Raw genomic sequence first — 24,639 nt, 5'->3', positions numbered from 1 at the left:
AGTTTCCCCTCTGAGTGACCCAGGCGCTGTTAAATGAAAGTTCTGCCCATAGTATTAGTGTTCACTCAGGAGCTTGGCTCTTGTGCCATTGCAGTGGGTGTTGCAACCCCTGTGGGCCAGGCCAACAATAGCAGAGCAGAGTTGATGTGGATTTTGAGGGTGTTTTGGGGAGATGACATTTCAGGAAAGAATAACTGATTTAAAGCCAGTGCTTTTCTTTTAAAGCCTTGGGGTATGGCAGGACAGAAAGAAGGGAATAGTGAGCCACACTTGCCCTAAGGTCTACCTTTACATTTTTAGTATATCATTGTCTATATATTGTACTTCATTGAATCTATTTGTATTGTAATCTCTCATTAGGCTTTAGGTAGACTCTCAGAAGTTTGTTTACTCTCTAATTTCCCAAGAGAAATAATGAAACATCTCCAGATTCCTGCTGCTTCTTTGAACTATTTGGTTTATGCCATGGTGTTCTTAAAATCATCTGGGAAAAGGTTAATAGGAAGATTTACATTTGGAAGATCAGGATAATTATCAGATATATCTGAAGAAAACGATGCCCCCCTTCCCTCTATTGCTTCACCCGTGCGTCACTAGGAGAAACAACAGTGTTGGGGGTAGGAGGGGGCTGCTGTTTGTGACCACTATACCGCAGAAAAGGAGTGGGAGAGAAAATATTCATGTGATGGACCAAGTAGTTTCAGCCCCTGCCTTGAGCTGCCTTTTCTAAGAGCCAGCTTTCCCCCTTGGGTCCTTGGGAGATGCTTAATTTTAATTGACTCAGAGGAGTTCTACTTTGTGTTTTGAAAACCACACATACTCCCCACCTCCTCATTCCCAACAGATATACACAAACAAATCCAAGGGACTCAACAGCCTTAAAGCAGGATCTTATGCTGGTACCAGAGGCTAGGTTTGTGATAGGTTGTGTATTTCCAGCAGGCCCCTTAGAAATTAGGTGAACCAGACCCACACAGAATGGAATTGTGCTGCACACTTTGCCCTGTGAGTAACCCCAGCGGGGATGTTCCTCTAAATTGGATATTTTCTCCTTTCATTAATGGTTTCCAAACAATTCAAAGTGGTCACACTTGTGAAGACAAGAGTATGCTGTGGTAGAATTCATTGCTCTGAAATGTTCCTGCTTTTGCCAGGGGATAAGATGCTCAGTGTTTCTCAACAGTACTTCCCTGTCGCTGGATTCCATTTGTCATTTGCTGCCTTCCACGTCTTTGTGTTTCACAGCCCATGGAATCTTGGCTTCAGAGAAATAAATGGACCCAAGAGAGAGTTATATTTTAAGAAACAGAATGATGATCACTCACATTTTAAATTAATAATAAAATCTGAATGTAATTGGCCAGATATACCCCGCAGGGAGTGTGTAACCCTGTCCTCTGGCCAGTGTGAGTCTGGCATTTCTATGGCAAAGAGGAGGCCACCCTCATACAGCCAAGGAGGAACCCACTAAGGACCCTGTGGCCAAGAGATTGAACACTGGGAAGTTCTGTGAGCAGAGAGGGCAGATGAACTATGAAGTTAGAAGGAAAACTGGAAAGTTGTCTGTAGAATTATACTAACTGTAGGACATCAGAGAACATCTCTTTCCTGTCTTAAAAAAATGCCCCTTTTTTAATAAAAAAGTTTTATATTTTCTTTTTTACTAATATAAAGAACAAATTCATGTATTTCATAGGTACAGTTCCAAGAAGACAACCACACTTCTCTCCCTTCCTTTTCTTGATCAGTTTTTACAAAGACATAATTTTAATCTACTCTGTGTTCACAGGCTTAATTTACCACAATCCATAATATTCAACAAGTGAAATGTCGAAAAGACCACAGTTCTTCAGGAGTATAAACAAGGGTTAAAAAAGACAACCATATCACAAAATGTCCATTTCATTCCTACACATATTTTGATTAAAAAAATGCCCTTTGAACTCTGTACTTCTCTAGCTATTGCTTTCCCTCCGTCTTGCCTTTTACAGCCAAGATTTTAAGAATGCATCATCCACTGCTTCACCTTGCGTTTACTTTCTGATCCACTTCTGTTCAGCGTCCAGCTCTTTCCCTTCACAGATTGCTCTCACTGAGGTTATTGATGCTTCCTTTATCGATAAAAGCAAAAATAATGGAAGCATTTCAGCTTTATTTAACCTCTTTCCATCTTTTGAGACACTTTTTGTTACACTGCTAACTCTCTTTTTAATCTTTCTCTGGTTGTTCCTTCTCAGCCTAGGAAGCCTTGCTGCTTCATTCCACATGGATCCTTTCACAGTCTCCTCTTCCTGTTTTGCCTACTCTCTCTAGGGGAACTTGAGCATTTTCCAGGCTCAAACATCATGTACATGTCAACAGTTTCTTAAATTTGTATTATTAGCTTGGTTTTCTTTCCTGGGCTCTGAACTCTCTACATCTTGTGTTCTCCTGAATGTTTCTTTTTATGAAGAATGTCCCAAAGCTAGCTCAGATTCAACACGCCCCACCACTCAAAGTTGTTTCTCCTCCTTTCTTTCTTTGTTTTGGTAAATGACATCTTGTTACCCTGAGAGTCATGTATCTCCTTTGTTAGATCTCCTGCTTCCAATATTTCCCCTCTGTGATCTCTTCATACAGTAGCAAGATTTGATTTTAAAGAGTTGTAGAGATCATACCAATCCTCGTGCTTACAAGTTTCCAATGGCTTTCTGTCCCAAGTAGGGTAAACTCCAAACTTCTTAGGGCGTACAGAACCCTGCCCATTCAGGCCCTATCTCCCCTCCAACCCTATCTTTTACCACTCACCTCTTTGTTCATTCTGCTCTAAGGACTTTGGCCTTCTTTCCATCCCTCACCCTCCTCAGAGTCTTGCTGCTTTGCTGACTGGAATATTTCAGTCCAGATCTTTGCATTTCTACCTCCACTTTCTGTGGTTGGCCTGAATGTCATCTTTGCAGATAGGTCTCTGCTGATCATCCTGGTGAAATCAGCATCTCCTTGCCTACTCCCACCCTGATTGCTGTTTTGTATTATACATTGGAATTTTCACTATCTGATATTATCTTGTTTGTTTATGTTTTCATTGTTTGTCACTCATTCTAGAATGTAAGCTCTATGGGAGCAGAGACTTTACTTTGTTTATCACTGTATCTCTGTTATTTTGAAGACTGCCTGGCACGTACATAGTGGGTAACCAGTAACTATATTTTAAAAGCAAAAAAAAAAAAAAAACCAAAAAAAACCCAAAAACCCTAAAAAAGAAAAGTACCTTTAGATCTATACTCTTAACCAGACTGCTTCTAGTTCCCTAAACCACAGAACAGTGGTACAATCTGCTGCTGCTGCATCTAATGCTCTCCTCTTTTTCTGCTCAGCTCCTTCTTACATGACTCTTCTGGATTCTGTTGCCTCTAGGAAGAGGTCTCTGATCTTAAAAATGTAAGGTTTAACATTTCTAGTAGACTCCGTAGCACATATGCAGTTATGCAATTTTTGGTTAATGTTAATCTGTCTCTGCTACTAGACTAATTTCTAGCAGAAATGATATTTAATTTGTACCCAAGCCTGGTGGGAATTTATAAAAATGCATTCTAGAAACTTCTATTTAAATAATTCTTTTGTTGAATTATTTGATATTATAGACTCCTTTGATAATGTTAAATAAGTTCTTTTAGTTGTCAAGTTTAGTTTTTAGATATTAGAGGTTTTTAAAAACAGGAGTACATACTAACTTATTTATAGAAAAGGATCATCTCCTTGCTAAAATTTTTTATAACAACATTAAATATATCTATAAACTATTTTAATATATTTCATATATAAGCACATATATATTTTGTACATCTCTGATGCAGATTGTTTTATTTGTTAAGTAACTCTTCAAGATATAGATATTATCCTTGTTTTACATAGATAGAAACTAAGACTTGAATGTAGTAATCTGTTCAAGTTCATACAACTGGTTAAAAAAGCTGAGATTTGAATCCAGGTCTCTGATTTCTAAGCCCAGACTCTTTCTGCTACACCATGCTGCCCCCTATAGGATAAGCCCACAAATCAGAACTATTTATTAAAAATACTATTATGAAAATTACAAAACTGGAACTCTTGTAAGCTATAGAATAAAGGAAAATGCTTTGAATGGCCATAATTTTAATTGACTAGAAAAATGGCACTAGTTTCACCATGTCATGGGAAAGAACATTATATAGTATTGCTTTGGGTTCATCTATTTTTTCTTTGCTTAAAACTATAAAGGTAGAAGTTTCTGTGAACCCAGCCATGGTTTTGCTGTTTTTATTTGCCATGTCAACTCAGTGTTAGTTTCTAAAAGGGGAGGTGCCTTGCTAGGCCTCTCTTCCAGCTTGTAAGTTTTTCATATTCGATCATGATGCTAAGCTACTTATTTGGCCTCAGTTTCAGTAGTCTAGTTTCACCAAGGGTTCTTTCTTTCCTGTCTTCTACCTCAGAACATTGGTGTCACGTGGATGAGAAGTTGCCCTGGAGCTCTTACCCAGGTTGGGACCTGCTTCCTGCCTCATTCTTGTCAGTGCCTCTTTACTAGAGGTTGGTCCTGATCTCCATCATTACGTGATTTTGGTTAGATTTCCCTGGCTGACTTGGTCTTTACCTGGCATCCATCAGTCCCCACTCTGCATGTCTAAAGCCTCAACTTTGCTGTGTGTCCTTTTGTATCTTGGAGGGATGGTCTAGAACTGGACTGGAATCTATATGGAGTTGATCTCAGGTTTCCTATCCCTCCACTAATTTCCTCTCCCTCCATTTTTCTAGTTTGCCCCCTCAATGCTTTTAGACTCTTACCACTGAATGGTATTTCCTATTACTTGATGGAACTAATAGCTTAGCACAAAGAACCTCACCTGTGAGGAGAGGATGAAAATGCTGGTTAGGGAGGCATTGAACTGTAGATCTTACTGCTTACCACTCATTGCCTTTCTTCTGTGCATCTCTGGGGATGGTGATGGTGATGGAAGACAGTCTATATGTGATGATGTAGAATTGATCTTTTTTAGGTTCTGCTCATTTGAGGGGTCTATCAGCTTAGTGATGGGCAGGCCAGAAACTGGCTGTTTGTATCTTGCATACTGCAGAGCATCCATGATCCATCTCATTTCACGCCACACTTCATCTATTTGCTTTGAAATAAAAGGATAAAAGACATCAAGTTATTAAACAACTATTAAAACTTAGTAAGACTTCCAGAGAGTCCAGTATGATCCATGTTCTACAGTATTGGTTTTGAGCAAGAGTAAAATGTTTTAAACATAGTTTTTGCTAAGCCAGAAAATATTTTTTCTTTGTCATTGCTAATATTTTGCAATTTTTACCTGAGAGACTGTGTCATTCATTTAATGCAAATAGTAGAAGGCCAGGATTCTAGCTGGATACATCACTTATTATCTCTGTAATAACCTTTAGCATGTCACTTGCCCTTTCTTAGCCTAGTTCCCTTACTAGTAAAATGTGACAAAACATTTTTCCTTTTATATCACACAGGGTTGCTGTGATGATTGGGTGAAGTTACACATGTATAGCTACTTTTAATGCTGCGAGATTTAGATTAAGGCACAGATTTATGTGATGTGGGCACAGGTCAAGAATGGCCCTTGGCCACCAGAAGCTGGACAAAACGGAGAATGGATTCTCCCCTAGAGCCTTGAGAGGGAGTACGGCCCTGCCAACACCTGAATGTGATACTTCTGGTCTCCAGAACTGTTAGAAAATACATTTCTGTTGTTTTAAGCCACTTAACTTTGTTCTAATTCACTACAGTAGACCTCAAAAGTGAACTCAATTATAATAACCCTTCTGTTCTTTTTGGATAAGATTGTTTCAGCGTATTCTGGGGATGGACAGAGAGATTTCATGTATAAATTATTTAAGATTTGTGTTGAAACAATGTTTGCTTCTTTTTCTCAGTGGTGAGGTAAAGAGGTTTTAAGAAAAATGAAGCAACCATAGGTACAGGGAAGCCTGTAGATTGAGTTTAATGGGACTTAGCTAAGTAGATCCAAAAAAGTACAATTTTCACCCATTTTACTGTATACTATTGATCTAAAAGCAACTGACAACATAATCCCCCCTGATTTTAAGGTCCAACTTCAGCTTCTAAAGACGTGCTGACACATTTTTAAAAAGACCACAAACTCCATAGTTTTGTTGATTAAAAGTTCTGCATCCATTTCTCACTCTGTCCTTTAAAACATTCGGTTTTCATCTCATAAATTACACCCCTTTCTCTGTACTCAGGCAAGACAATATTTTTATTAAAATGTAAAGGTGATTGGCTCTCTCACTGCACAGCTACAAGGTGCTTGAGGGAATGATAGATTGGCTTGATTCAATGAGCTGTGTTTCTAGTACAGCTTAGGAGCATTTCAAGCATTACAGTGTATAAATTATAGCCTAATTGCCCTTTAGGCTTTAGCAGCTCAAAAATGCCAAGCTCCAGGTCTCCATGCTTTGACATTTCTTTCCTTTCTTTTTCTTATTTATTTATTTATTTTTTTACACTCACTTTGACATTTCTGCTGTGTGTGCTGTCTATAAAGCCTGTGTACCTTATCTGTGATTTTCTACACCTCCCATGGTCCAGCCCTCCCCCTTTCTGGCTGTACTCCTTGGCTTCTTTTCCTCACTGTATTTACATAGACTCCCTTGCTCTTTACAATGTTTGGTTTGTGTAGTGACTTCAACACTGTCTTAGATCTGGACTCATACAAATGCTCTCGCGACTGGCGGTCGCCTCTGCAGGTTATGGTGTGTGGTGGGCTGAGCTGTGAACACCAATGGGTGAGTGGCTGCAGCTGGTTTTCATTTTGAGAGAGAGAGAGGGAGGGAGGGGAGGAGGGAGGGAGAGAGAGGGTCAGTCAACATAGATAAGGGGATGGGGGCAGGCAGGGAGTGGGGAAGATGACCTAGAATTATTGGTGTTCAGTGAAGTTATTCATGTTGGGTAGCCCAAGGTGGTCCACTGAAGGCTGTGGGTGCAGTGAGATGGTCTGGTTTTACCCTGGCCAAGAAATTATTTTTTGAACCTCCTGGGAATTGGCTTTTATCCAACTCTGTGTGTACCTGGCCAACTGGGAGGGAAGAGGAGCTCTCAAGTTACCTGCTATGGGAGCCTAGATCAAGAGAGAACTTTGAGGGATTCCTGGCCTGCCTTTATCCAGTCCACTAAATGGTGTGATGAATATGAAGAGAAAAAAGCAGTGGAGTACTAGGCTAGGTGAAAAAAGAAAGGAACCAGGATAGCAGTCAGTGAACGACAGTGAAGCCAAGAACTCTAGGAGGTGTTTGAGTTGACAGCCTATCATTGTTGGGTGAACATACTGAATTCAGGGTAGCCTAAGTGAAATGAGACAGAAACACAAGCTAAGGCATGATTAGAGAAGAATTTCTCTAAAAATATTTCTGGTTGGTAAGCTATAAAACGTTAGCACCCTATTAGGCCTTTATAAGTCATCTAGTCCAGTCATTTCATTATGCATATTAGGCAGTTGAGACCCCTGAAGAGTTTATCAGTAGAAAATTCAGGACTCAAAATGTGTGCTCCTTGACTTCTGGTCCATTGTTATTCTTTCTCACTGTCTTCCTCACTATTGGGTTCAGAAGATAAGCCAGCCTTCCACACTGTTCTTGGGCCCCTGCCTTCTTTTCCCACTCTTTCCCCACCATCTGTGTTCCATTTTTACTGGAAGCAAAATGACATAAATGCTTTGAATTTTTAAATAGTACACTCTTAAGACAGTGAGTAACTTTTTCAAAGGTTATTTCTTTAGTCTGAGAGGTTACCCAGGATAACACATTTACAGAATTAGTGAAGCAGGAAAACCCTAAAAATCTGTCAGCTCATCACTTGAGAAGGGTCATTATAGTATCTTTTTCCTGCATATGTAAAAAACCTCAAGTGTTGCATATTCATATCTCAAAGGATTTTTATTCTTATCAATGAATGAATGAATTTATTACATGTTATGATGTACAGCCACTTTGATGAGTGCTTTACATGCATTATCTCATTTCAATCTTTGAGTAACAGTCTGAAGTAGTACTATTACTATTATTCCCATTTTACACGAGGAAAGATTAGAACTTAGATTTAGTTGCCCAGAGTTCAGGGCATTTCCTCATCTTAATCATCATTACTTTTCATCTAGATCAGAGGTGGGGAATGTCTGACCAGTGAAATCATTTGGTCTGGCTGTGACAAGGCAACCACCTGAAATTCAATAAGTCTATATAGCAGGCTAATTTTTTAGTTGATAACTTTTTGTGGCCTGTGAATGTTATAAATATCCAAATAGCCCTTGGCAGAAAAAAGGTTCCCCATCCCCAGTCTAAATGATTGTAATTTACCTGGTTTTCCTATTTTTAGAATTCTCCTTAAATCTAGGAAAGATATGTAAACTGGTGAGCCTATCTTACCAGAATGAAGGCTTTCAATAAGCAACCATTGTGGCTGTATCAGTACATACAAAAAAAAAAAAAAAATCCCTTCTGCCTGGATCTGTCCTAAAAAAAGCTATAATGGGCTATAACCCCATTTCTCTAAAATGTCAGCTAGCTCCTTCTTGCCTACAGAATAGAGTACACATTTCTTAGTTTGGCTTTTAATATAGCCCTTGTGATCTGATCGCATTGCCATCTTTCATTCTTGCCTAATTTCTGACTGCTGTTCATCACTCAGTTTATGTTTCATTAACCCTTGACTACTAACTCTCCAAATACTATTTTTTCTGCTTCCTTTGCCTTGTATGTTTATACTTTCTCTGTAAATAGTCTACATTCTATTTCTCTTAACTATTATCATATCTATCCTTTTAGACCCAGTTTACCTATCAGTTACAGCCCCTCTATCAACTTTTCTTATATTTATAACTGAAAGTAAATTTTTAGATCTTTGTTTAGGCACAGAATTTTTTTTTTATATTTCTCTTTTGGTACTTCACACCTTTTACAAATAGTATTTACATACATTTCTTGTCTACCCTATTGGGTTTTAAACTCCTTAGGTTCAGAGACGATTTGTAATTCACCTTTGCATTTCTCATGCAGTGCCTGATGTCTGGATGTTTAACAAATGTTTATGAAACTAAATTGAGAGTTCCTCAAAAAGTTCATGGAAAATGCTTATTATGAAAAAACTATACATGACTTTCAAAATACTTCTGCACTCAAATAAGCTTATATTTTGATTTCATTTTCCATAAACTTTTGGAAATACCCTCATCTATCATAGTGATATTTATCATGAAGCTGTTACTATTTTTTTTATTTGAAAGGCAGAGTTAATGAGGGAGAGACAGAGAAAGACTGAGATCTTGGATCTGCTGGTTTATTCCCCAAATGGCTGGGGCTGGGCCAGGCTAAAGCCAGGAGCTTGGAACTCCATCTGGGTCTTCTACATGGGTGGCAGTGGCTCAAGCACTTTGGCCATCTTCTGCTGCCTTCCCAGATGAGTTAGCAGAGAGCTGGATCAGAAGTGGAGCAGCCAGGACTTGAACAGGCACTCCTGGGGTGCTGGTGTCACAGGCAGTGGCTTATCCATTGTACTACAGTGCCGGACTCGAGGATATTACTATTATACTAATTTTGTGCATTGAGTAACTGACAGAGTGTTGAGATCTGACAAAGGGGATTTAGAGGTAATTTCAGGCCAGATCCAAATTAGACCCTGAGATGACACTACCAGGCCTTTCCATGGACAGGGAACACATTTTCTGACCTAATTTAGCCACACGTTAACATGTCAACTGTTGCCAGACAAAAGTCCCAAACTGTAGGATTCTTAGAGCTAACTGGATTTGTGTTAATGTACACTGGTGAGTTAATTTCTTCCTTCTCTCCTTCTCTCTTCTCCTATTCTCTCCTCTTCCCACCCCTCCCTTCCCCTCCCCTCTCCTCCCCTCTCTCCTCTGTCTCCCTCCCTTCCCCTGCCCCACCTCAAATATTAAGCTAATTAATAGTTTTTCTTTCTTTTGGAGTTATCAGGGGGCTACCAGGTAAGAATATTCTACTTCTTCTTCAGGTAAGAGTAATATTCTATTACTTCTGGGGGTGGGTTTTCTCTTTAAAATGGAAAGCCACTGCTACCTATGGTGGTGACTGATAAAGCTCTTAGTAATCTTGTGATTTTATCTGTAGTTTTCTCTTAAGCCTTTGTTTGTAAACACACATCTTCTTGAGCTCCACATTTAACTAAATCACCAGGTAGCTTGTATGCTGAGTTCTTTGAGCCAGCCAGACTGCTTTTCTTTCCCATGGTTGATGTTCACCCCTCCCACCCTGCCTCTCCTTCTCCCTTCCACCTCAGCAGAGACAAACGGTTACCTGCATGAAGTCTAAGACTTGCTGGTGTCTTTGCTTGGCAGCGGCCACCTCGCTGTCTGAGATCGCCTCCCTTAGGGACTGTTGAGTATTCAGAGAATCCAGCTCAACAACAGCAGAAAGGCGGCAATACAGACCAATAAATTTCTCCCTGTAGCTGCAAAAATGAACTGGAAAATGGACAAGCAAAATAAAACATGTTAAGATCTGGTATCAAAATAGAGAAATTCGTACCTCAGAGAAAACCAGTTGAATGAAAACATGATTTATTAATCCTATCAGTGGAAAATATTAAGCTATAAATAAATTATAAATGTGTTCTTAAGGGGCCAGTTGTCTGGCTTGAGTCAGACAGTATTCCTTTTAAGGTTTACCAACTCCTGGTAATGTATGGGGAAGTGGGGTTGGCTCAGGCTGTAGTTTATGTGGACTTTTCCCTGAAATTGGGATTTTTTAAAAAAATTTTTTCCATATACAGTCACGTACCACATAATGACATTTTGGTTAATTATGGGCCACATATACAAAGGTGAGCCCATCAGAGTATATTGCCTAGTGACATCGTAGCTGTCTTAGTTTGTATAAGTATACTCTGATCATACAAGGATATAATTGCCTAAGGACCTATTTTTCATGTGTTTCCATTGTTAAGTGACGTATGCTGTATATACTAGTATGTGAGTGTAAGACTGGGAAGATAAGTTTAACACTTTAGGTAAACAAGAAGCCCAGTAAAACTTGAAACCTAGTTTGATTTTTGTGTCTGATTTCCAGCAAGTATCTTGTTTGCTCCTTTCCAGTTTAGAAGCCTGAGTATAAAGAAGACGTGATTTTCTCAAGGTGTCTTGTCTATCTGGAAAACTTCCTTAAGAGTCTATAGGATGGGCTTTGATTCTCCTCCTGTCTGTCCTCTTCTGAGCTCCTTTGGAAGGGTGGTGGGAGCGGAAGACTAAACAGGACATTTTCATCTTTAGCAGACATGGCTTTCCCTTCTCAAAAGAAACTGGCACAGAGGCTGCAGCAAAGAGTCTAACTTCATCTCCATCATTTGCCTTTCCCAGGAGGAACACAGCAGTGTAGGACTGGACCTGTTGCAAGCAGCCTGAGGCATTCAGATTTCTATCCTCTGACCTGTGCTGATCATGGACCATAATAACTTAAGATGCCAGTGGGATGAAGAAGACATCCTGACTCAGGCTATGTATTCCAGTGTTTTCCAGGACATTATTGAACTTGGAGACTCACTTCCTGGCAACCTTACTCTGTGTACCTCTGACCAACCCAGTGTGTTCCATGCTTTGGAAATAGGGCCTTTATAACTCAGCAAGACTGCTGGAACATTTTTATTCTGGCTTCTTGAGTGTGGAATCCTAGGGCAAACATCTGATGACTGTCATTGCATCTCTTTACTATTGCTTCCTGAGACTCAGAGATGGCCATTTAGGGAGGCTAAAACCACAGTCCCCCAAAGTGGGGCATCTTTACCCCTTAGTGAGGAAGCCTTACACTCTGTATATTCAGAGATTTCTGGCACCTTACTAATCCCATCTCACTACTGCCTGCTTCCTTGCTTGATTTTCCTCTTGGGCTCAATCTTATGTGAGTGTAAGGGTAATTTGCTCCGTTTGTCTTTCCTCATGTGGGCATGGAAGGAAAGAATGGGATGAGGACTTGAGTGGTTCATCCTTACTCCAACTGTGCCCCATTTGAAGGGAGTAATTCTCAATGCCAATAGTCTCAGTACCAGAGCTGGGTTTTTTTCACTCTGGTGTCAGATTCTTCCTTCCCAGTTTTTCTACTGGGTTTGTCATGCCCCTGCCTGACACATAGAAGAACTAATATCATGTACCTGTTTATTAAGTGACAAACCATTGAACGTTTCCCAAAAGATCTAGTTCTCATATTGTTTCCTTGCTTAAAAACCTCTACAGAGCTCTCTTGGCTTAATAAAATCCAAATATCTTCTCCCCACATGAAAAGCTCCTTGCAATCTAGGATTTGAATATGTCTTTAATCATATCCTCCATCATGAGACCACCCTCTACTCTAAACTTTGGTCAGCTGAACTTAGTACAAGTTTTTTTTTTTTTTTTTTTTTGTGCAATTCCATGTTTTTAAACATGCTCTTTCCTGTGCTTCAGATTTGCTTCTCTATCAATAGCTTGAAGTCAACTGATACCTGAAAGTTCAGTGTCAATATCGTAGTGAAGTCTCCACTGATATAATTTCCCTTCTGGGAAGTTCTGTTTTTTTTTTTTTTTTTTTTTTTTTTTTTGTGCTGCTAGAGCAATTACTGCAAATGTGTTGTGACACGCATGCTGCGCCATTTTAATTGTGTGTTTGCTTGACTGCCTTGGAATTAGACTATGATTTCCTTGAGGGAAGGAACCATGTCTCCTATAAATTTTTATTTCTTCAAGACCTGGAACATTGTAGCTTCTCAACTAATGCTTGTTGATGGACTCACTAAGTAAATAAATGCTGGAGCTGATCTGAAGAGGGGCAGACCCTACCCCAAAGGTCCCTTTTTCCTTCTGTTCTCACATCTCTCACTGCCTGCTGGAGTTTCCGGTTGTGAAAGGTACATTTCAGGTCTATAATATTTACTGGCATTGGCACAGGAAGGAGCCATGATTAGTTTGTAGCTTACTCTTGACCCTTGTAGCTCCCTGAATGTGTCTTTATGGCTTTCAAGGAGGGGATTATAATCCTGTTAGCACTTGACAGATGTCCTCTCTTGGCTGGAGAGAGAAGTGAGAGAGGCGTCTCACATCCTGCTTTTCCAAACCAAGTTGAAGAAAAAAAATCAGCTTTTTTTTTTTTTCTTGTTTCTAAAATATGACTGGGAAGATACAGAGAGGCAGAGAGGCACTGAATAATTTCTTTAAGAGAAATACTATCGGTCCCATCTGAATTGTGAAAAGCCAGGGTATTCACAGCTTTCTCTTGTTATGTCTCTTTGCGGTGGTGGGAACCTTGAATCAGTGGGTGGTCTCACAGCGCTTGCACTGTCCGTGCCATGCACCACAAGCAAGTTATGAGAAGTTTCAACTCTAACGCTTCAGTTTCCCACTCTAGTGGTTTTCATCCAGAGCCTTTAATGTCACTTTAACAAATGTTACTTTAACATAGTCTTTTGTGGTTAAGCAATGATACATTTGGTAGCCATCACTGAGGAGTGGAGGATAGACTGGAAGCTTCTAATTTTTTTTTTTATAATGTGAATCACATGCATTTTACAGACAAAATGGTATAAGGCTACAATAATGTCATTATCTGGACCACATGATTTGTTAGCAGTTCACAAGCTAAGGCTAATTTTCTATTTTTCCCTGTTTTTTTTTTTTTTTCTCTATAAGATAATGAAAGATTGACATGTGGTTGGCATCAACACTTGCGGAGTATGGTAGACAGTAAAATGCATGGGCTTAGATATCAGACAGTATGCTTACCTAGGATTAGGTAATACCATGTATGTGAAGTGTACCTCAAAGCACAGGGCACATACCAAATACAAAATAAATGTTCCCACCCTTTCACCCCCTACTCTTGCACCCCTTCCACCCACCTCCCAAATGGCCTATTCGGGGTCTAGAATATTAGGAGAGGTTTGGGTGTAGAATATTCCCCTGATGGATATCCAGCTCAGTAAGATCCTAATCAGCCTGGCCATATGGCCTCCTTTGGAAGTCTATTAACCAATCTCTTAGGGTCAGTTTAGTGTGGTGATTCTTTGCCAAGGTGTCCGAAGGAACCTGGGCACAAAGGTCCCCTCTTAGGAGTCCGGTAGTGAATGAGTTGATGGTTGGAATACAGGCATGTTATCCTAAATCATAAAAATTGGGCCTTAGGAATGAAGTCTGAGGCAATGCCATTTCTTGCAAGCCTGTGGCCTGGATTCCATTAGGCTCACTGCCTGGATATCCCACAGGCACCTCAAGACTCATCATTTGTCAAATAGAACTCATCATCTCACCCTTCCCCCAAACCTTTTCCTCCTTCCTGTTTCCTCTGTTGGTGGATGGCAGCCTCAGCCATCTCTGCACCCTGTGCAGACTCTCTGGCTCCTCCATCTTGTTTTTCAACCACATCAAATCAATCACAAAATCTCATTGATTTTAACTCCTAAATTCCTGTTGTCTCTGCTATCTCCTCTGTGACACCCCTGTGGCTACCTTATTCAGGTTCTCATTGCTTATATGGAATAGTGAGACAGTCTCTTAATGGTGAACCCCCACTTTTTTTTTTCTGCTCTCCTTAAATGTGTCCTCCCAGGGCTGTTAAAATCCATACAACATCTCATCCCTTTTCTTCAAATCTTACCACAGCCCCTCACTGCCTACATGAGAAAGTCTCCTAGCTTCCCCAGGATGACATAAATAACCTTCATGATTGTGACGTTTTCAACTTTCTGCTTTACCCCCTGTTGCTCTTCCTCAGATGCGTTAAGCTTAGTGCATCCCATGGAGCTTCAAAGAGTGTGCTTAATTAGGCTGTACTTTACTAGGTCTCTAAGACTTGGTTTGCGCTGTTTCACCTTTTCCTTTTTCTGTCCAGCCTTTCTTCTTGTGTTTTGAATGTCTGTCTGTCCTTCACATCATGCCCAAGTATTATCTCTGGATGGATTAGGTGCCTGTGCTCTGAAATTCAGCAGTCTACCTCTTCTAGCAGTGCTTTCGTTGCATTAGGACTATTGGCATAGATGCCTCTATCACCTACTCCATTCTGAGCCTCTGGGGGGCAGACTGATTGTGTGTCCTGGCCTCAGCATAGCATTTGGCATACAGTGAAAGCTTGGTAAATGTTTATTTAATGTAGGATGCAGGCAAACACAGAAGTATGAAATATAGATCAGGCCTCAAGCTACTTTTTAAATTCTCAATTTTGTGTGTGGGGGTCTTTGTGGCCCAATTAGTATGACTTATGGCGCCAAGGCAATCAATAATATCAGTTTTCCTCCTCATCAGCCTGCTGTCATTGGTGACTGCCCACTGGGTCAGGGCAGGGTGACCTCAGTGGGCTAGGCAAATCCTCAAGAAGCCACGTCATGGGACAGTTTCTAACGACTCATGATGCTGCTTTCCCTTTTGTTCCTGGGAACAGTGTAAATAGTGACGCTTGTAGGCGTCTTGCCACATGTTTTACTGCTGCTGAGGGGTCCTATCCTGTCCACCCAGAGGACAGTGGTTTGTTAGCCCTCAGGCTGTGGGGAGGGGCATCGGTCTTTAATGAAGTTGTACCACTCTGCCTTGGTTCTATCTGCCCGTTGAGATTTCACACCATCCTTCTATGGGCCACACACACACACACACACACTCTCAGCCCTACAAGAAGTCTGATGGAATAGTACCCTAGTGCTTTGCCCCAGTCTTTACTGCAAGACCCAGAGGGATAAGCTCCTTTATCATTTTGTCCTTGCTCGATCTGTTTAGTGCTGGAATAGGCACAGATGCAGGTTTCCATGGCTGGTCAGCAAGTTATTTATGATTCACTTAGGCTGCTGGCAGGAGCATGGTCAGTGTGCCAAATCTCAGCTCCTTTCATGGAGACAGGGATGACTTACACAAGTTGAACTGAAATATAGTACAACCCTTTATTCTATTATAATTTACATATTCCCATAACTCACACCTTTTCAAGTTTCATTAGAATTCCCACGTTATTAAAACGTTCTGAGTTCTAACTGAATTTCCAAAAACACTCCCTCCTTTCTCAGAACTGCTTTGTATATCGCTTGGTCTTTTATTATGGAACTACCTGTGGAGAATAGAAGTCCTACTTAGAAAAAAAATAATTTTTAGCATTTTTCTTAGAGGGGTTAAAGTCCACTAGCAAACTCTTAGAAGTTCTTATATGAGGAATTATTAAATGCTTAGAGGGTTTAGTCCTAATGAAGGAAGTAGCTATGGTAATGTACATGTTGGGAGGTTCTGATTGCTTGGGGATAAGGTAGAATTTGTGATCATTCTTACTAAGATCTAGCAATATTTTTCAAATTGTTGCCAATGATGCTGAAGTACAGTAAGAATTGTACCTACAAGTGTATTACTTTCCTGATACTGGCAACATTTCCCTCTTGCCCCTAAAAATTGGCTAATAGAATTGTGCCTTCCAATGGGGCCAAGCCCAGCCAAGTAGTCTTTTTCTGAAAACATATATGGTCCTCAGCAATCAGCTGTACCACCAGTGATATGGCAGGAAGGGAAGATCAGGAGGCTAAGAAAGAATTTCTTACTTTAGGAAAAAAAAACATATTAGAGTCAGGAACTAATGAGGCTCAGCCTTGATCTATGGTCTTTTCTTTTTTTTTAACACTAGATGAAGGATAGTATCTAATGGTCATATACTGCTTTTAGTAATAAGAAAAGGTAAGGTAGGTTAAAGAGAGGCACAGTTTGAATATCCTGTTTTACTAATGTTAACCACATCTCCAGTTCTGCAAGTTCCTAAAATGGATTCTTTTCTGTGTCCTAGGCAGTGTTGCTTAAAGTGTGGTCCATGGATTGGTGGCATCAATATCACCTGGGAATCTATTAAAAATACACATTTTCCAGCCCCTCTTGAACCTACCCACTCACCAGTCTCTAGGGTTGGCTTCAGGAATCTATTTTAACAAGCTGTCGAAGAGATTCTTGGACATGTTAGGGTTTGAGTAACACTATTGAAAGGCATCATCTCCCAAAGTATGTGTTGTTGTTGTTTGTGGTAGTGGTGTGTATGTGTTTTTAAATAGATGTCATGCTAAAAATGTTTGCAATCCTGGTCATATGGATTTTGAAAATGCTGGATTAAATAAAGCTAAGCCTTTTTTGTTTGTTTTGTTAGGGGGAAGAGTACAACTGGTTTTCTTAGAGTCTTTAATATGTTACTTTACTGCTCAAAATCCTCTGTTGGATTCCAAAAATACTAAAAGTAAAATGTAAACTTCTTATAATAACCTATGAGACCTTGTATATCTTCACTTCCATTGACTCCTGATCACATCTTCTATCTTTGTAGCTTTTGCTTATTGCAATCAGGTACAGTGATCTCATAGCCAAAAGCAGACTGGGACCCTGAGGCCTTTGCACTGGCTGTTTTCAATACTTGGAAATCTCAGGTCTGTGCTCAAGTGTGTCTTCTTCAGAGAGGCCCTCCCAGATCATCCTGTATAAATTGCAGCTCCTATCACTTCCCTCTAGGCCCTTTCTCTGATTTATTTTTCTTCATGGCCCCCATTACTTTTGACATTTACAGTGTGATTGCTTGGTTTATTGTTTGTCTTCTCCACTAGAATGTGAGCTCCATCAATAGTTTGTTCCTTGGTGATTCTTCAGTTTCTAAAGTAGCACCTGGCACATAGGGTACTAGGTAAATATTTATTGATGAATTGAATGAACAAATGCGCCTAGAGGGGAAATGGATGCTGACGAACTTCACCAAATTATAGAATAGAGGGTAGCAATGGTGGGACCAATGGTGGCTCCCAAGGAGAATGTTTGAGCCTCACAGAAAGGAGGATAGAGAGGACCCTTGCCTGGCTTGGACCTTCAGGGTCTTAGGAATTATGTCCTATTTTGATTGATGCCAAATTGTTAATTGTTCCCACCAAGGCCACTGAGGCATGGTGAAATGAATTTCATGTAATTTTACTATAATCAATGAGAACAGAATATTGTTAGTTCTCCAATAAAGTGTTTTTTTCTTAGTCCTTTTCCTTGTCAGTTATCTATAACATGGAAATCATTTGTTTTCATGGCTTCAACAGTTGTTAATAAAAGTAGACAAATTTCTGTGTTTAGTACCCAGCTTCTTCTCCTGCATTTCTGCTGCCAGTAGGACATTTCCATTCAGATGTAGACTTAATATCTTCAGATTAAGCATATTCATAGCTAACAGTATCACTTTCTTCCCACACTATTTTCCCTTGCTTTCAGTACTTCTGGTAAGGACAGCAGTATCTTACCGGTCATGGAGTCTGCAAACAGGCCTCCCTGGGTTCCTCCTCTCCTTTTTAAAATAGTTGCTTACTCCTGCTGATCACTCCCAGTGTTTCTTATATCTGTATTTGTCTCTTTTTCTTTTCTCATTCTTTTTTGGCTCCTAACCTAATACTGGGATATTATAATGCTCACACTCAAAAGTTTTTGACCCTTGCTTTTAACTCATTTGAAAGAGTCCTCAGCCTGATTTCCCCAGAGCCAGCCTGTTTAACCCTACTTTATTCAGCTCTGTGTCCCACCATTTCCTCATTTTTCTGATTAAGCCAAACTGTACCACTTCTTCTTTTCCTGAGTCTTTCCAAATTCTTCTGGTTATCATATCTTTGACAACAAGAAGCTTTTTATCTTTTATCCTTGTTTATTAACATCCTGTCTGTTCTTTAACACCCAGGTCAGATATTGTCTCCTACATGCTGCTGGCTTTCTGATATGTTTATTGAGGAAATGCACTTTCTTGTTTTTTGTCACTGTCTCTTAATATTTATGACTTATGGCACATTCGACCTAATTTTATAGAACTTTATACTCTTATTTTACTCCCAGCCCTGTACTGAGAGTCCCCAGAGGGCAGAGGCTTTGTCTTACTCATCTCTTAATCTCCATAGTAGGTTCCCAATGGATCTTTGTTGACTTGAGTTGAAATATTTTGTCGCAACAACAATAACAGTAGTAATAATAGCAATGTTATTTTACCAAAGACTATTAATGGCCTTTGGCTGAGGAACTCATTGAGTGGTCACATCTCATTCAGGCCTCTTGGGAGTGGGAAGGACAATGTTGTTAATCATGTGACACAGAAAAGGTGCAGGAAGGTTAAGTGATTGCCAGTGTCACACAACAGGGGACCCAGAAATCTCAAGTCCCAGTTCTCGAGTCTGATTCAAGCTTTTTCTAAGGACTCTCCCTCCTTTGTGAAATAACTATTGCTGTTCATCAGCTTTGGGGCAATGGAACTGCTTGGAGCAAGGGAAACTGAGAGGCTTAAGCAATTCATCCTTGAGGGATAAATTCAGAGTTAGATGCCCATGTCTCAGATTGAGACATCAGATGTCTGCTTCTAAATCTGCTGGCAGAGAGCAATCCAAAGAGGGTCTGCCATCATTCTGCCCACCCACCCACTCAGTCTCCCACGTGTCATACAAGTCATACAATTCATTGGAACGAAGGGAGCTCTTGCTAATTGCCTCTTATTGGCCTGTTACTGGATGAAACTAGGAAGGGAGACAAAGCCTCCCTATTCGCATTTTCAGTGGGCAGCAGGGGTCTCCGCACAGAGAAATGGCGCCCAGGCTATTCATTTCTGAAAGTCAGGACAAGATCTTCCACCATTCAGAATCCTACATTCTAATCACAATATTTCATTCCAGGAGGGACAGCCTGTCCATTTCTCAAAGCCTCTTTCAGAAATTTAGAGTCTATTTAATAAATCAGCACTACTTAAAGTTATAGACCTTTTCCCCTGCTCCAAAGTGATATACACTGTACATTCTAATTTCATTATTTTTTCCCAGTTGGGGGTGGGGATGGAGAAGGGAGAAAGAGAGAGAGAGAGAAAAATGAGAGAAGGGGCAGTGCTTTTCATGAAAACATCAGTTCTTGTACTAAGAAAGCAAAGGGGAGGTGAGAAGTCCAGCCTGATAACTGAACTTTCTGTTTAGAATTCCTTCCTCTCCATTGGGCCTTAGCTAGGTTTCAATAATTATTGCTTCAGCACATAGTCTTGGAGCTTTGCTTTTTCTCAGACTCATACACAGTTCTAGGAAGGGTTGTTGCCAAAGCCATCATGTGATTTATTGACCCTCCACTGGGACAAGGGGGAACAGATATAACTTTGTGATTTTATTATAAGGAGGCTGGGTTAATATTTCTAGGTGAAACAAGCTACTATACCAAGTTCAAACATCTGAAGAGGGAGGTTAAGAAACCCTGAGTGTGGGGTGTAAGGATTATTCTGTCCTGGGGCTGTACAGACGTCGTCTGAGGCAGGGAGCAGGAGAAGAAAGGACACATTGTGACCCATTTCCAACACCTCCTGTGTGTAGAGGCGGAAGTTCCTTGCCTGCAGAGGGACACGCGCGGAGGAAAAATAGGAGAGTTACAACATGGTACTTACATAAACAACACCAAACTGGCATAAAACATCTAACAAAATTACACGACTTCAAGCTTGGAATTTTTATACAACATAAATATTAGGGTTCAGCCCATTTAATAATGCTATATAAAATCAAGATTTAAGGCAGTCATGTTCCACATAAACTCTGAAAACAACATTTATGCTTCTTATAAAAGTAGAAAATGATTGCATTCTGTGGACTTTTCAAAATGATGAATATAATTACATGAAGCAACAAAAATGGATTGAATTAAAAATCCACTAGTTTCAATTTAAGTTGTTTAAGGGGGAAAAATGTAGTTTCTGGCCAAGGACTGAGAAAATTTTACAAGTATCAGAAAAAAAAAAAAAGTTGTATGCACTGTTAGGCAGTTAGGCAGCCTTCTCCCAACATGTACATGTAGCCTAAGAGTCACCAATGAAATATGAGCTGCTTCAAACCTGCTAAGTCCAAGAAACCCTTTAATAGTATCTACTGTCACAAGTAGAGCTGGTATTTTTTTTTTTTTCCTTTTCATGAGCTTAGGCCACCCCTGGAATAATCCATTTGCTCCTTTAGTGTCTTTATGGCATTTTGTGCAATCTAGTTATCAGTATTGACTGTTTCTAACTATCTTTCAGTATTGACCTACAATAGTAGTGGTACTCCAATATAAGGACACTCTTGAAATGGCTAAGTAAACTGCCCCCTCCCCCGCTTCATGGGTCGGAACCAATTCATGTTTTAAAGACAGCCAGTCACCCCTGTAATGGTCTTACTATTTACAGGCTAAACTTGGTTCACTGTGTGTGTGTGTGTGTGTGTATGTGTTGGGAGGAGTGCAGGAATGGTGAACATAGGCCAAAACAAAATAAACCCAGAATCCAACCAAATGCTACATAATGTTAGCCTACTTATATTAGAGCCCAACAAGCATTTACTATTCTCTTCTGTGCCAATAGTTTGTCTTGAAGTTGCTTATTAGTGGAGGTTAGAATTGCACATTTTGATTCACATAAGAACAATTTAGACAGCAAATTCTTCTGCTCTTAGAAAAAAATAATTTGTATATTCAACTCCACACTTTTTTCTCTCTGCATTCTTTGCTTCATGCTGTCCTGAAGCTGAGCCTTAATGTCCTGCAAGGTAGTCTAATCAATGATTTTTCCTTGTTTGACCAGGCCGTTGTACTGTGGGGTCCAGAAAACTTGGAAAAAGTTGACACCAAGAGGAGCTAGAGAAATGAAGCATAAATGTAGCCTGTGTCTACCTATAGGAATCAGATTCAAAACATGCAAAGTGATATTTAAATAAATGAAAATAAGCATATGTTTACACCCACATGCACACACACACACACACACACCTCTCCCGAGTAAGTTTTATGCTACAATGCAGTTTCCATGAGCCATAAAAACAAGATAAAAGTGGTAAAAAGTCTAATACCTGGTGTAGAGGTATATTGATCTGTTTAAGGAGAGCTTTCACTGCCATCTGGAGCTCGTAGAAGAACAATTGCATGGGGCAGTCAGAAGTATGATCCACACTTTCCATAGCTTCAGAGCCAGAAAGCTTTTGGATCCATTCCCACTCCTCTCTGTATGTTGAGTCAAGTTAAAATTAGAAATATAACAAAAGTTCAGAACACTGCTCAGAACTTTCTTAGTATACATGTCCAGAACCTGGATATTCTTAGTGGTTAAAACTCAGTACAATTCATGAAATTTAAACTTTTTGCCTCTTAAATGCAGTTTAAAATGAGCTCTTTCACCTATCGAAACACATATACCTCAGAACAGGAGGTCTGATTTCTATGAATCAGTTTTTGATACTGTATCATTCAAATATTTTGTAATAATTTCATGACTATCTTCATTTTTCTTTTCCTGCTGATCCTCTGTGAGTTCTGAAACTCTACATTTTACCATAGGGGCATCTGCTGGTTAATTCTGCAGTTGGGTAACCACAGGACTGTGGTCCAACTCAGACAACAAACCACATGGCACATTTCAACCCTGGCCTGTTGTAATCATGGGGACTATTTTGGTTTCCATCCTTTTTTCAAAAGTTTGAGGAGACTCACAAACAGGAACACCAGACAATTCCAATAAAAGGAATCAGGGAACACACATCACTACTCTACTCTCATCCTCCTTGCAAACTAGTCATCTGTGTGTTCTATGGTCCTCTCTAATGAACTTTTCCAAATACCAATCTGAAGGGGAGAAAAGGGTGGTGGGAAGAAGGCAGATCTCTTGGTTGCCCACAGGCTGCTCTTCCAAAAGAGATAGAAAAGATCAAGGTAAATGCCTTGTGGCATTACGTTGTTTCCACAGGTATTTCAAAACAAGTCTCAGAACTTGGCCCAGTTCTCCTTTGAACTCTGCAAAGAATAGTAATAGGTCCTCGAGAACAGGCTAGAGAGGATAGGAAAGCTCTCCTCTTTGGGAATTGAAAGTGAGAAGGTGCTGACATATGTTCCCACCCTTGTGAAAACCTTCTGAGGGCTTTCCTCAAAAGGATTATACCAGCCTGGGCTCCAGCCTGTGGGTTAGAACACCAAATTGATTGTGGCATGAGCTTTTCTTTAAAAAAAAAAAAAAAGTCTCCTTTAACTACCCTCTTAAAAAAGTTTCTGTTTTCAAGATACCTGTTTCATTTCAAGTGTCACACTGGAGAAGACTGTGGAAAATCTATCCTTTGTCCCAATAAGAAATTTAAAAAAGGACAAAATTAAATCCTACTTCAATTTGGGTGTACTGTTGGTTTCACAAATAATAGAAAGCTTTGAGAACTTGTTTGGAAATTATTTCTTTTCCCCCATCATTGATACTGAACTAAATGAGGGGTTTATAACTAGCATAAGCATACACAAAGCCTGAAAGATTACATTGCTAAAACAAGGTCTGTAATCAAATTGGAAAGTAATTTACCAGTGGGAATACCATAAAACACCTACCACTAATCAATCAGTTTAGGCTATGAAGATGGGGGAGTTGGAATTGGCAGAGTGAATGCTATGGGGGTCTCTTGTGCAAATGAAACTTGGATCCTTGGAAAAGGGATAATTAGTTGCTATAACCATAAAAGATAGAGTCCAAGTCCTTAAAGTACAAAAGTTGCCAAGTCAACCAACAAATGAGCCATGCAACCTTTTGGGAAGAACTCAGGTCTAACGAATGTTGATTGTAGAAGTGACCACCAGATGGCAGACTTAAAGTCCAGCTGTTACTGATAACTGAAAGCCAAGAATAGGGTACTACTCAGTGAGTTCTTCAAAGAGACCATCCTCATCTTCATCATCATCATCTCCTTCATCCTCATTGAGTAATACCTACCTAGTAAACTTTGCAAAACATTTCACTTAATAAAGTATTGCTTGTTTAGGGGCCAAATTTTAAATGACCGAATTAGAATCCAGCTGTGGATAAGCAAATTCATGAGTATTAACTAGAATTTGAGGATCTAGTTTGTACTCTTTGAAGTCTTAAGAATTATGGAGATTATTATTTCATTTTTCTAGCTATTTGTTTCTTTCCCATTTTCCTTTCTTTTTTCCTCCATGTTGAAAACAATTTTCCCCATGTTGAGAACAATTATTGTTCTTTTTTTGTAGAGATATTATATTTTATTTATTGCAAAAATTGACTAAATTTGATATTCTGTTTTTGAAATACAGTCTACATATCAAGAAATGCACATAAATGTACAGCTAAATGAATTTCTTGTCCTCTCAGGACACTGATTCAGTTTAGTATTGTGGACTTTCAGAGGCATGCTGTGATGGTTAGTTGTAAAGTTGAGCTGGATTACCAAGATTGGGTAACTTTCCCAAAGCCAACAGGATGATTCACCAAATGCCAAAACACAGAGAAAATTTCTAGAATCTCAGCCCTTGTTACTTTTCTTCCCTAGAGAATCATGAGGAGTAGAGGAAACACACAAAGTCCTTAGGCTAGAGGGTGAAGGGGGTAAGAGAGCCCTTTTAGACCATGGAGGAATCAGTAGCTGTATTAGAAGTCATTTGCACAGATGATACTTAAAAAGAACATTTTTGACTATGAAGAAAAAAATTTGAAGTAGCAGTGTTGAAAGAAAAGTGCTCATGAAAAGTTGAGCACCAGTGGTTGCATCATGAATAATGCAGAAAGGAAAGTGAAAGTATAGTTCATCCATTTAATGGGCTCATTCCTCCTACCAAATAATACTGCAAACCTTCCTAATCCTAG

General features: G+C 39.7%; 1 protein-coding gene across 1 annotated transcript in view; it reads right to left on the bottom strand.

Annotated features, from left to right (window-relative positions):
• Window positions 1-24,639, bottom strand: part of ANKFN1 (ankyrin repeat and fibronectin type III domain containing 1) — a 173,140-nt gene that overhangs the window by 10,397 nt on the left and 138,104 nt on the right. The window contains exons 14-17 of the mRNA XM_062216707.1: window positions 21,857-22,007; window positions 20,205-20,373; window positions 10,336-10,502; window positions 4,925-5,138 (exon numbers count right to left, since the gene is read on the bottom strand). Coding sequence (XP_062072691.1) covers window positions 4,925-5,138; window positions 10,336-10,502; window positions 20,205-20,373; window positions 21,857-22,007 — 701 coding nt within the window. The remainder of the gene's footprint in view (window positions 1-4,924; window positions 5,139-10,335; window positions 10,503-20,204; window positions 20,374-21,856; window positions 22,008-24,639) is intronic.

Source organism: Lepus europaeus, chromosome 18, assembly GCF_033115175.1.
Source record: "Lepus europaeus isolate LE1 chromosome 18, mLepTim1.pri, whole genome shotgun sequence".
In the NCBI taxonomy this organism is placed as follows: domain Eukaryota; kingdom Metazoa; phylum Chordata; class Mammalia; order Lagomorpha; family Leporidae; genus Lepus; species Lepus europaeus.
This window is presented reverse-complemented; position numbering and strand designations above follow the sequence as displayed.